This window comes from Tachyglossus aculeatus (genome assembly GCF_015852505.1).
Source record: "Tachyglossus aculeatus isolate mTacAcu1 chromosome 12 unlocalized genomic scaffold, mTacAcu1.pri SUPER_6_unloc_1, whole genome shotgun sequence".
NCBI classification, from domain to species: Eukaryota; Metazoa; Chordata; class Mammalia; order Monotremata; family Tachyglossidae; genus Tachyglossus; species Tachyglossus aculeatus.
This window is the reverse complement of record NW_024044828.1, coordinates 1,261,876-1,275,701: the sequence shown is the minus strand read 5'-3', so window position 1 is coordinate 1,275,701 and position 13,826 is coordinate 1,261,876. Positions and strand designations below refer to the sequence as shown.

At 47.3% G+C, this 13,826-nt stretch overlaps 1 protein-coding gene across 1 annotated transcript in view; it reads left to right on the top strand.

Annotated features, from left to right (window-relative positions):
• Positions 1 to 13,826, top strand: part of DLD (dihydrolipoamide dehydrogenase) — a 35,476-nt gene that overhangs the window by 19,598 nt on the left and 2,052 nt on the right. The window contains exons 8-12 of the mRNA XM_038741199.1: positions 1,437 to 1,538; positions 2,998 to 3,188; positions 6,172 to 6,342; positions 8,941 to 9,130; positions 12,626 to 12,763. Of these exons, the coding sequence (XP_038597127.1) occupies positions 1,437 to 1,538; positions 2,998 to 3,188; positions 6,172 to 6,342; positions 8,941 to 9,130; positions 12,626 to 12,763 (792 nt within the window). The remainder of the gene's footprint in view (positions 1 to 1,436; positions 1,539 to 2,997; positions 3,189 to 6,171; positions 6,343 to 8,940; positions 9,131 to 12,625; positions 12,764 to 13,826) is intronic.

Here is a 13,826-nt window from a genome sequence, read left to right as displayed (position 1 = left end):
TTCAGATATTTAACCCCCTCCTCAAACCCTCTGTCCCCCCCACTTCCCCATCCTTCGCCCCAATCACCTGGCTTATTACTTTATTGCGAAAATTGAAGCTATCAGGCATGATCTCCCTAAAATCTCCCCTGGCCTTCCCCCCTCCTGCCCCTTCTTCGACTCTCCCATTCCTTCCAGCATGATCTCAAGAGGAGATCTCCTGCCTTCTCTCAAAATCCAGCCTTCTCCCCCACCTGCACACCCGACCCCATTCCTTCACATCTTATCAAAACACTTGCCCTGTCCCTTCTTCGCTCCCTGACCGCCATCTTGAACTGTTGACTCTCCAATGCCTTCTTCCCCGCTGCTTTCACACATGCTCATTGTCTTCCCCATCCTAATAAAACCTTCCCTTGACCCTTCAGCTAGTTGTCTACACCGGCTGTCCCAAGTTCACTCTCCTCCAGTTCGGTCCTTGACCTCCTCCCATCTGGCTTCCATCCCCTTCACGCCAAAGAAACCGCCCTCCCTAAGGTCACAAATCTCCTTCTCGCCAAATCCAATGGCCTCTACGCCATCCTAATCCTCCTCTACCTCCCAGCTGCCTTTGAAAACCTCGACCACTCCCTTCTCCTGGAAACTTTTTCCAACCTCAGCTTCACTGACACTGTCCTCCCCTGGTCCTCCTCCTATCTCTCTGGTTGATCATTCTCAGTCTCTTTCGTGGGCTCCTTCTCTGCCTCCGACCCCTTAACTGTGGGGGTCCCTCAACGCTCTCTTCTAGGTCCCCTTTTATTCTCCGTCTACACCTTGGGAAACTCATTCGTTCACATGGCTTAAACTATCCCCTCTGTGCTGATGACAGCCAAATCTACATCTCCAGTTCTGATCTCTCTTCCTCTCTGCAGTCTTGCATTTCCTCCTGCCTTCAAGACATCCCAACTTGGATGTCTTGTTGCCTCAAATTTAATGTGGCTAAAAGTGAACTTATCTTCCCACCCAGACCTGTCCTCCCACCCACTTTCCCATCACTGTTGGTGGCAACACCATCCTTCCTGTCTCACCAGCCTGTAACTTGGCATCATCCTTGACTCCCCTCTCTCTAGTTCAGCCCACATATGGAAGCCCTCACTAAATCCTGTCAGTCGTACCTTCACAACATCGCCAAAATCCACCCCTTCCTCTCCGTCCAAACTGTTACCACATTAATGCGAGCACTTACCCTATCCCACCACGATAATCGTATCAGCCTCCATGCTGACCTTCCTGCCTTCTGTCTCCCCCGACTGCAGTCCATATTCCATTCTGCTTCCCGGATCATTTTCCTTCAAAAACGTTCCGACCACGTTTCCCCGCTCCTCAAGAAACCCCAATGGTTGCCTCGTCACCTCCGCGTTCATTCTTAGGCGGGAAAAGTCCAGCAACTCCTTTTATTTATTTCTGTTGTTGTTGTTTAGATTGATGAAGATACAATAGTTTCATCCACGGGTGCTTTGTCTTTAAAAAGAGTCCCGGAGAAGATGGTTGTCATCGGTGCAGGAGTCATTGGCGTGGAATTGGTGAGAACCTGTAAGATATTCTGTGTGAAATGGGATTTCACCACGTCTTCTCCAAGTGGGTCGTACCTCTCTTACCTTTAAGAACCCTGATTCACTTAATCCTAGTTCCTCCCTGAGACCAAGGAACTGTGGGAGGGAGGATAATTGTCTTCGAATCCCTAAGAGCCTATTGAGTGCGTTGCACAGTAGGAGTATTCATTGAGCATCCACTGTGTACTAAGCGCTCTAAGAAGCGCTTGAGAAAGTACCGCAGAAGCATGAAGCCCGTTCCGTGCCCACGAGGATCTTGCACTCTATTGCAGGGGAAAGACATAAACGTATTATAAATTGAGTAATCAACCATACAGTTGATTACACGGATATTCGGAAGTGCTAAGGGGAGACTTAGGGCCTTGTCAGACTTTCAGAAGGGGTAATGAACGGTTCTGGAAGAATCATCAATCGTATTTATTGAGCGCTTTACTATGTGCAGAGCACTGTAATAAATACGATAAATACGATTGATTCAATAAATACGATTGATGATGATGAATCAGGCTATTTAGTAATAATAATAATAATAATTAAGTTTTTGATAAGTGCTTACTATGTGCCAAGTACTGTTCTAAGCCCTGGGGTAGATACAAGGTACTCAGGTTGGACAAAGTCCCTGTCCCACGTGGGGTTCACAGTCTTAATCCCCATCTTACAGATAAGTTAAATGACTTGCCCAAGGTCACACAACGGACAAGTGGCAGAGCCGGGGTCCTTCTGACTCCCAAACCAGTGCTACGCTGCTTCTCGGCTTCTGTTTGTTAGCCGCTGATGTCCGATTGGAAGGCTTAAGGGTTTTGTTAACGAAGACCACTTCCAGAAGAGTTCAGGAGGGAGCCGGTTGGGTAATGGCTCCTTGGTGGTACCAGCGAACTGAGTTTGGCCTGATTTTGGAACTTGGAAAGAGAGTCTCCTTCAGACAGTGTGAAAAGTCAGTTTCTGAACGGTCTCTCTTGGTCTTCTTTCAAATCACAGTCCCGGAAACCTTCCCGCATTCCCTGTCTCTGTTGGAAAACATAAATGATGAGTTCTGTCTGTCACGCGGGAAATTTGGGGCTGAGATAGGATTATGGGGTAAAATGATATCCATGATTTCACCCTGTGACCAATCTTAACTGAAAAGGTCAGTTAATCTCTCTAAGGAAAACTTTCCGCCGTGTAGTCCCCAAAGCGGGCACTGTTGCCCTGCCTAGGCGAGCTTTCTACAGGGTGGTCTTTACCGGGAGTCCTTTCACAGGGGCTGCACGTGGCTGAACAGCCATCTAGATTGAAGCGTAAAGGACGCCCTTTAGAGGTTTTGCAGGCCGTGGTTTTCTCAGTGTTGTTAGAAAGCAGCCTCCATCCCGTTTCTTTGAACTCACTACCCGGAGAAGGATGCTGTGCCCTTGGAGAGGGAGCTGTGAATTTCCGTTTGCGCCCATTCCAGGGTTCTGTTTGGCAGCGACTCGGGGCGGATGTGACGGCGGTGGAGTTCCTGGGCCACGTTGGCGGAGTGGGGATTGACATGGAGATTTCGAAGAACTTCCAGCGCATCCTCCAGAAGCAAGGGTTTAAATTTAAGCTCAATACCAAGGTTACTGGAGCTACCAAGAAACCAGATGGAAAAATCGATGTAGCGTAAGTATGTCGGCTTGGTTTGTGAGCCGCCTTTTTTGTTTTCGTGGCATTCGTTAAACTCTGACTATGTGCCAGGCACTGTACTAAGCGCTGGGTAGTTACGTGCTAATCAAGTTGGATACAATCCACGTCCCACATGGGGCACACAGTCTTAATCCCCATTTTCCAGATGAGGCACGGAGAATTTAAGTGGCATTCCCATGGACATACAACGGACATGCTCTATCCACTAGTTCAGGATCTCTCTCTTTCTACAGGTCTGTGTGTAGGGTAAATAGGGAAATTCCTGTTTGATTTTTATCATTTTATTTATTATTAATAATAATAATAATGGTATTAAGCGCTTACTATGTGCAAAGCACTGTTTTAAGCACTGGGGAGGTTGCAAGGTGATCCAGGTTGTCCCACGGGGGGCTCACCGTTTTAATCCCCATTTTCCAGATGAGGTCACTGAGGCCCAGAGAAGTGAAGTGGCTTGCCCAAAGTCACACAGCTGACAGTTGGCGGAGCCGGGATTTGAACCCACGACCTCCGACTCCAGAGCCCGGGCTCTTTCCACCGAACCACGCTGCTTCTCCGCCCTCGGTGGTGTGTTTTAGAAGAGGACAACTATGTAATTAAAGATTATTGTTGTTATCTGCCCAGTCTTACACTGTGGTCCTCTGAATTATTTTAGAAAGAAATAGTCATACGGAGGTATAATTCAATCAGTCAGTTGTTTTTGAGCATTCATTGTTTCCAGAGCACTGTACTAAGCGCTTGGGAGAGTACAGTATAATAGTTGGTAGACATAATAATAATAATAATGATGGCATTTATTAAGCACTTACTGTGTGCAAAGCCCTGTTCTAAGCATTGGAAAGGTTGCAAGGTGATCAGTCTCATCCCCATTTTACAGATGAGGGAACTGAGGCCCAGAGAAGTGAAGTGACTTACCCAAAGTCACCCAGCTGACAATTGGCGGAGCCGGGATTTGAACCCCTGACCTCTCGACTCCAAAGCCCGGGCTGTTTTCCACTGAGCCACGCTGCTTCTCTAAGTACATGATTCCTGCCCCCAAGGAGCTTACAGTCTAAAGGTGGGGGACTAACATTAATATAAATTAATAATTTAATAATTATAATTAACAATAATAATAAATAATAAATAAATAAATAATAATTTAATGATTATTATAATTATAAATAAATTATAGATTTATTCATTCAATCGTATTTATGGAGCGCTTACTGTGTGCAGAGCACTGTACTAAGCGCTTGTGGGTACGTAAGTGCTGAGGATGGGGTGAATAAAGGGAGAAAATTCAAGTACACTGCAGAAGGGAGTGGGAGAAGAGGAAATTAGGCCACTGATTGGTGTAGCCCCAAAGCTGGATAGGAAATAAGAACAACGTTGAGTGGGTCCAAAAGTCGTATAAAAAATTCACATTGAAATTTTATAGCCCTAAAAAGAACTGTTCTATGGAAATTCAAATGGCAGGCGAAGACAGGAGGCTTGAAGAAGAAGTGTAAACATAGTCCTTCCTCTGTATAAACGAGGTGAAATTCAGATTTTGTTCACCTCGATGGGCCAGTGTGAAGTAAAATTCCTCTTGAGGATTTTGCGGGCGAATTTCATAACCTTGGAAAATTTTTTTGGTCAGTAAAAAAAAAAAAATCCAAGTAGGAGGCAGTTTTGCGGTTGGCATGAAAGCAGCGTTGCTCAGTGAAAAGAGCCCGGGCTCGGGAGTCAGGTCATGGGTTCTAATCCTGGCTCCACCCCTTTCATTCATTCATTCAATCGTATTTATTGAGCGCTTACTGTGTGCAGAGCACTGTACTAAGCACTTGGGAAGTACAAGTTGGCAACATATAAAGACGGTCCCTACCCAACAGTGGGCTCACAGTCTCACCCCTTGTCAGCTGTGTGACTTTGGACAAGTCACTTCACTTCTCTGAGCCTCAGTGACCTCATCTGTAAAATGGGGATGAAGACTGTGAGCCCTACGTGGGACAACCTGATTACCTTGTATCCCCCCCAGCGCTTAGAACAGGGCTTGGCACATGGTAAGCGCTTAACAAATACCATTATTATTATGCCAATCGACACCAGCAACATAAAGCTCTTGGTTTTAGTCGAGTTTTCAAAAGGAAGGTTATTTGAACTGGTCAATTATTCATTCATTCAATCGTATTTATTGAGCGCTTACTGTGTGCAGAGCACTGTACTAAGCGCTTGGGAAGGACAAGTTGGCAACAATTCTAGGGTGTTGTGACCAACCTGGAGGTTTGAGAAATGACTAAGAAGCAACGTGGCCTGGTGGGAAGAGCGTGGAAGTCAGAAGGACCTGGGTTCAAATTCTCAGCTCCGCCACTTGTCTGCTGTATGACCTTGGGCAAGTCACTTCTCCGTGTCTCAGTTCCCTCGTCGGTAAAATGGGAATTAAGACGGTGAGTCCCGTGTGGGACAGGGACTGTGTCTAACCTGATAGCCATGCATCTACCCCAGTGCCTGGCACAGACTTAAATGCTTAACAAATGTCATTTTTAAAAAACGACTCAATTCCAATGACTTGAAAGTTGGGAAAACACTTTCATAGGTTTGTTGGGTTCTCATAGAAAAGAAATCATGCCTGATTTTTCACTAGGCCTTAATGATTGCTACGTTTCTCTTTGCTTGTTAATTTAGTCATCAATTTGTTGTATTATTTTGGATCATGTTTCTCACTTCGGGGGGCTTGTCGGGATCCTTATTCACACCAGCGAAAATCCAACACCGAGATTTTTCTTGCAAGCAAAATGTTGAACTGGTTCGTGAATGTGAGCCTGCTGTTGGGTAGGGACCGTCTCTACATGTTGCCGACTTGTACTTCCCAAGCGCTTAGTACAGTGCCCGAATGAATGAATGAATATTTACAATTTGCTGCCTAATTGGATGCTGGCGAAATGACTCAAGTTTATTTCCAGGTATGTGAACACAGCTATTTTTTTTTTCTTTTTCCTAGTATTGAAGCAGCCACTGGCGGCAAAGGGGAAGTGATCACCTGTGACGTGCTCCTGGTTTGTATTGGCCGGCGCCCCTTCACCCAGAATCTGGGCCTGGAAGAACTGGGAATTGAGCTGGATGCCAGAGGTAGAATCCCAATCAATTCCAGATTCCAAACCAAAATTCCAAAGTAAGTCACGCGGCTGTTTGGCTGAGTTTGCTCGCTGTTATTGTAAACTTTTCTATTTTGAAAATTGGACTTGGGGCGGCGGGGGGTTACGAGTTGAAGAAAAATGTGGACCGTAATGGCAGATTTGGTGAGATACTCATGGGGCTCCATTTAAAAAAATTGCCATTGGCAGCTTTGCGTGAAGATGCTTAGTTGGGTTTGGGGGATGTAAAAATGGTCATTTCCCCCCCACCCCCTGGTATTTAAGCACTTACTATGTTAACAATTACCCCGTGATATTTGTTAAGCAAGTACTAAGTGTGGGGATAGACAATAAGATAATCAAGTTGGACACAGTCCCCGTCCCCCTAAGAGTCACAAGCCTTAATCCCCATTTTCAGATGAGGTAACTGAGTCTCAGAGAAACGAAGGAATTTGCCCGAGATCACCCAGGAGCTGGGATTAGAACCCAGGTCCTGTGCCTCCCAAGCCCCCGTGTTCTTTTCACTAGGCCACACTGCTTCTTGATGGTCTATCCGTTGGATGGCTTGTTAGCTGGCACGAGCTGAGGAAAGTCGCTTAGAACAGAGCTTTGCACATAGTAAGCACTTAACAAATGCCATCATTATTATTAAAGGGAAACGAAAGATATCTGTCCTACCCTGTGATGGAATTGTTCACGTTCCTTGAAGACGCGGTTGTATCGTGGTGTATAGGTGCGTGGAATTAATGAATGATGGCATTTGTTACGCTTACTCTGTGCAAAGCAGTGTTCTAAGCGCCGGGGAGGTTACCAGGTGATCAGGTTGTCCCACAGGGGGGCTCACAGTCTTAATCCCCATTTTCCAGATGAGGGAACTGAGGCACAGAAAAGCGAAGTGACTTGCCCAAAGTCACACAGCTGACAATTGGCGGAGCCGGGATTTGAACCCACGACCTCCGACTCCAAAGCCCGGGCTCTTTCCACTGAGCCACGCTGCTTCTTTCGTCTATCCAGTAGTGTTCTCTCCAGTTAGGTTCCCATCCGGATCCATCCCCAGTGGGCTAGCCGAGCTAACAATCTAATAATAATAATAATGATGATGATTGTGTTTAAGCGCTTACTATGTGCCAAGCACTTTTCTAAGCGCTGGGGTAGATACAAGGTCATCAGGTCGTCCCACGTCGGGCGCTCGATCTCAATCCCCATTTTACAGATGAGGGAACTGAGGCAAAGAGAAGTGAAATGACTAGCCCAGGGTCACCCAGCAGACAAGCGGCAGAGTTGGGATGAGAACCCATGACCTCTGACCCCCGTGTCGGAGCTGTTGCCACTAAGGCATTCATTCATTCAGTCAATCGTATTTATGGAGCGCTTACTGTGTGCAGAGCACTGTATTAAGCGCTTGGGAAGTACAAGTTGGCGACATTTAGAGATGCTCCCTACCCAACAACGAGCTCACAGTCTAGAAGGGCATTCACTCATTCATTCAGTCATATTTATTGAGCGCTTACTGTGTGCAGAGCACTGAACTAAGCGCTCGGGAAGTACAAGTTGGCAACATATAGTGACGGTCCCCACCCAGCAGAAGGCTCACAGTCTAGAAGGGCATTCATTCATTCATTCAATCGTATTTATTGAGCGCTTACTGTGTGCAGAGCACTGAACTAAGCGCTCGGGAAGTACAAGTTGGCAACATATAGAGACGGTCCCCACCCAACAACGGGCTCACAGTCTAGAAGGGCATTCATTCATTCATTCAATCGTATTTATTGAGCGCTTACTGTGTGCAGAGCACTGAACTAAGCGCTCGGGAAGTCCAGGTTGGCAACATATAGTGACGGTCCCCACCCAACAAAGGGCTCACAGTCTAGAAGGGCATTCATTCATTCATTCAATCGTATTTATTGAGCGCTTACTGTGTGCAGAGCACTGAACTAAGCGCTCGGGAAGTCCAAGTTGGCAACATATAGTGACGGTCCCCACCCAACAACGGGCTCACAGTCTAGAAGGGCATTCATTCATTCATTCAATCGTATTTATTGAGCGCTTACTGTGTGCAGAGCGCTGAACTAAGCGCTCGGGAAGTCCAAGTTGGCAACATATAGAGACGGTCCCCACCCGACAACGGGCTCACGGTCTAGAAGGGCATTCATTCATTCATTCAGTCGCATTTATTGAGCACTTACTGTGTGCAGAGCACTGAACTAAGCGCTCGGGAAGTCCAAGTTGGCAACGTATAGAGACGGTCCCCACCCGACAACGGGCTCACAGTCTAGGAGGGGGAGCAGATGACAAAACCAGACGACAAAACCAAACATGTGGACAGGTGTCAAGTCACCAGAATAAATAAAAATAAAGCTTAGATGCCCATCATTAACAAAATAAATAGAGTAGTAAATATGTAGAAGATTGTTACAAGGCATGCTCGTAACAATCTAGAAATACAATGCACTTTGGTCTCTGTAGATAAATGCAATGCGTACGCTTTGGCCTTTATAGACAAAGTCAGCGCCCACGCTTTGGTCCCGTTCGACTTCTTTCTTTCGTCCGGCTCGCTGGCTCCGTCGGCGTTCTTGGGTAAAACGTTGGGTCGCGGAGATGTCAGCGCGGGCTCTCTCGGTCTCCCCCCGGGGCAGTATCTACGCGATCGGGGACGTAGTGGCCGGGCCCATGCTGGCGCACAAGGCGGAGGACGAAGGCATCATCTGCGTGGAGGGGATGGCCGGCGGGGCGGTGCACATCGACTACAACTGCGTGCCGTCCGTCATCTACACGCACCCCGAAGTCGCCTGGGTCGGCAAATCGGAGGAACAGTTGAAAGAAGAGGTAACGCTCAAAGGCGCAAAGCGCCCATTTCTAAATAGTTCCTGGATGATGTGGATGCAACTGAAAGGAGTGGGGTTTTTAGTTGTTTTTTTAATTTACCGCCTGATGTTTTTAATAACTGCTTAATTGATGCCTCCCTCTCTCTCCTCGCCCCTCCCGACTCTTCTGGCCGATTCAGAAGAGAGTTCTGAGCCCCTTCGAGAGCCCGTTGTTGGGTTGGGACCACCTCCAGACGTTGCCAACCTGGACTTCCCCAGCGCTTAGCACAGTGCTCTGCACACAGTAAGCGCCCGATAAATGCGATTGAACCCGAGGCGCTCCTGGTCCGTCCTGAAGAAATGAGCGAGCTCTGCCTCACGACAGCCAGAGCCCTAAGTGGGCCAACACCTCAGGGAAGAAAGATCCGAGTTGGGGGCTGACCCGTCTGCCCGTGGCCGTCAGCCCCGGAGCTCCAGCAGCGAGCCTCAGTTTCCTCAGCGCATAGTAAGCGCTTAATAAATGCCATCACCTATTTATTTTATTTTGGTAATATGTTTGGTTTCATTCTCTGTCTCCCCCTTCTAGACTGTGAGCCCACTGTTGGGTAGGGACCGTCTCTATATGTTGCCAACTTGGACTTCCCAGGCGCTTAGTACAGTGCTCTGCACACAAGAAGCGCTCAGTAAATACGATTGATTGATTTATTATTATTATTATTAGGCCGTTTATCTGGCGGGCATAAAGCCGCCCCACAGCAGACAGTCCGGACTTCTGGCGAGCTATGAGGAGCCCCAGTCTGTGCGGTAGGCCTGGCTCCTCTACCCAGTGGGTCGACTGTAGTCATTGGGCGCCAACTTTGTGCCGACCACTGCGCTTGGGCTCTCATTCACTCATTCAGTCGTATTTATTCATTCATTCATTCAATCGTATTTATTGAGCGCTTACTGTGTGCAGAGCACTGGACTTAGCGCTTGGGAAGTACAACTGTAGTTATACAGTCAGGTAGGTACAGATAATGAAAGGTTTCTCATTAGTTTTTTTGGTGTGCATATGAAATGTGGTACTTCATTTTCAATTTTTTAATGGTGTTTGTTGAGTACTTACTATATGCCAGGAACTGTACTACGCACTGAGATAGGGAAGGGTTCCCTTTCCCATCCCAGTCAGCTAAATTGTCATTGCTAAATAGAGCTGCCATTATCTGTGATAAAATGATTTGGGCTATAGAAATCATTCTATTCAAGTCAGTCAACACTGTCAAGGGAGGGGAAAGGGAAGAGCTTAAGCTGGGGAACCATCCGGAAAGAGTGCCAAAAGAAGAGTGATAATGAATGATTACTGCTCAGGTATACCAAATATAAGATTTAAGGATATAGCCCAACGATTTATTGAGCGCTTACTGTGTGCAGAGCACTGGACTAAGCGCTTGGGAAGTCCCAAGTTGGCAACGTCTAGAGACGATCCCTACCCAACAGCGGGCTCGCTGTCTAGAAGGGGGAGACAGACAACAAGACAGAACATATTAACAAAATAAAATAAATAGAATAAATATGTCCAAATAAAATAAACGGAGTGGTTTTGTCAGGAGACCATGATTGATTGATCGACTGAGACTGTTGTCACTTGAGAAAGCAGGCTGTCTCCTACATAGTAATAATGATAATAATAATGGCATTTGTTAAGCGCTTACTATGTGCAAAGCACCGTTCTAAGCGCCGGGGAGGATACAAGGTAAACATAAACAGTTTATCACTGTTAGACTGTGAGCCCACTGTTGGGTAGGGACTGTCTCTATATGTTGCCAACTTGGACTTCCCAAGCGCTTAGTCCAGTGCTCTGCACACAGTAAGCACTCAATAAATACGATTGATTGATTGATTGATCACATTTATTGAGCGCTCGCTGCATCTCGAGGACCGTATCGTTACATTGCGCTCTCCCAAGAACTTAGTAAACGGATACATTCCCTGCTTACAGTCTAGCGTTGCCCTCTTCCCAATGGTTTCCCTCTCTGTCTGTCCCTTCCCGCCGCTTCTCAGGCTCCTTAGCTCAAACTCAGGGCTCTTCCTCGATCTGCATTTATTCCCGTTCCTTCTCACCGACCAAGAAATCTTGGAAACCCATGGGGCTTCTTTTCATTCATTCATTCATTCATTGTCGTATTTATTGAGCGCTTACTGTGTGCAGAGCACTGTACTAAGCACTTGGGAAGTCCACGTTGGCAACATCTAGAGACGGTCCCTACCCAACAGTGGGCTCACAGTCTAGAAGGGGGAGACAGAGAACAAAACCAAACATATTAACAAAATAAAATAAATAGAATAAATATGTACAAATAAAATAGAGTAATAAATACGTACATACATATATACAGGTGCTGTGGGGAGGGGAAGGAGGTAAGGCCGGGGGGATAGGGAGGGGGACCGGGAATGGAGCCTGGGGTGGTGGAGCGTGGAAAAGCTTCCCTGTTTCTGAGTTGTTTTTTGCCTCCCATCTCTACCTTGGGGATCGCAGCAACCCTCCGTAACTTGTTCGGAAAAAGCTTGCTAAAAGCTATAAGGGGAAAGGAATTCTGTCCTTTGCACTGAGTAGGCTTTGGTAATAATAATAGTAATAAAAGATAATAATAATAATCGTGGTATTTGATAATAATAATAATGATGGCATTTATTAAGCGCTTACTATGTGCAGAGCACTGTTCTAAGCGCTGAGGAGGTCACAAGGTGATCAGGTTGTCCCACGGGGGGCTCACAGTCTTAATCCCCATTTTACAGATGAGGTCACTGAGGCACAGAGAAGTTAAGTGACTTGCCCAAAGTCACACAGCTGACAATTGGCGGAGCGGGATTGCTAAGCACTTACTATGTGCCAGACACTAAGTGCTGGGGTAGATACAAAATAATAATAATGATGGCATCTGTTAAGCGCTTACTATGTGCGAAGCACTGTTTTAAGCGCCGGGGGGGGGATACAAGGTGATCGGATTGTCTGACGTGGGGCTCACAGTCTTCATCCCCATTTTACAGATGAGGGAACTGAGGCCCGGAGAAGTGAAGCGACTCGCCCAAAGTCACCCAGCTGACAAGTGGCGGAGCCGGGATTAGAACCCATGACCTCTGGCCCCCAAGCCCGGGCTCTTTCCACCGAGCCACGCTGTAGTTACCAAATAATTGGGTTGGACCCGGTCCCCGTCCCACATAGGGGTCCCAGTCTTAATCCCCATTTTCCAGATGAACTGAGGCACAGAGAAGTGAAGTGACTTGCCCACGGTCACACGGCAGGCATGCAGCAGGCATTTCTAGACTGTGAGCCCACTGTTGGGTAGGGACCATCTCTATATGTTGCCAAACTGTACTTCCCTAGCGCTTAGTGCAGTGCTCTGCACACAGTAAGTGCTTAATAAATATGATTGAATGAAGGAATGAATGCGGTAACCCTTCTGACCCCCGGACCGGCGTGCTAACCGCTGCGCCATGCCAGTCCTCACTACGATCTGCCTCGGCTTGTGTTTCGCAGGGGGTGGACTACAAAGTGGGCAAGTTCCCGTTCGCCGCCAACAGCCGGGCGAAGACCAACGCCGACACGGACGGGCTGGTGAAGATCCTCAGCCACAAGTCGACGGACCGAATGCTGGGCGCGCACATCCTCGGAGCGGTGAGGGGACCCAGCCCGCGTTTCCGCTCCGTGGGTCTCGCCGAGGACCGTTGGCGACGGGGGTGTGAGCGACGAGACGGGCCGTCCCCGCCTCGAACTCCAAACGAGGCCTTCTGTGGAAATTCATTCATTCATTCAGTCGTATTTATTGAGCGCTCACTGGGTGCAGAGCACTGGACTGAGCGCTTGGGAAGTCCAAGTCGGCAACATCTAGAGACGGTCCCTACCCGACAGCGGGCTCATGACCGTCCGGAGCCCGGGCAGTTGGGAACGGATGGACCGGAGGGGGGTCCCGGGTGAGCCGAGCAACCTGTGTTCGGTGGTCTCCTCCCCTGACGCTCTCCAAATAGGGAAATAAACTCGTGTAACCGAGGACAGGCGCGATTTTGACGTATCGCCCTCCTGGAGGATAACCCTTCTCCACTCTCCAGGAGTGACTGTGAAACTAGATAATAGTAACGACGGTATTTAAGCGCTTACTATGTGCAAAGCACTGTTCTAAGCGCTGGGGATATGTATATCCCTGTATATATGTAAACCCTTCTCCACTCTCCAGGAGTGACTGTGAAACTAGATAATAGTAACGACGGTATTTAAGCGCTTACTATGTGCAAAGCACTGTTCTAAGCGCTGGGGATATGTATATCCCTGTATATATGTTTGTACATATTTTTTACTCTATTTTATTTGTACATATCTACAATTTACAATCTACAAATCTACATATTTTATTGGTACATATCTATTCTATTTATTTTATTTTGTTAGTATGTTTGGTTTTGTTCTCTGTCTCCCCCTTTTAGACTGGGAGCCCACTGTTGGGTAGGGACTGTCTCTATATGTTGCCAATTTGTACTTCCCAAGCGCTTAGTACAGTGCTCTGCACATAGTAAGCGCTCAGTAAATACGATTGATGATGATGATGGGGATCGGGCTGTCCCCTGATCACGGTCTTCACCCCCATTTTCCAGATGAGGTGGTAATAATAATCATAATAATAATGGCATTTATTAAGCACTTACTATGTGCAAAGCACTGTTCTAAGTGCTGGGGAGGTTACAAG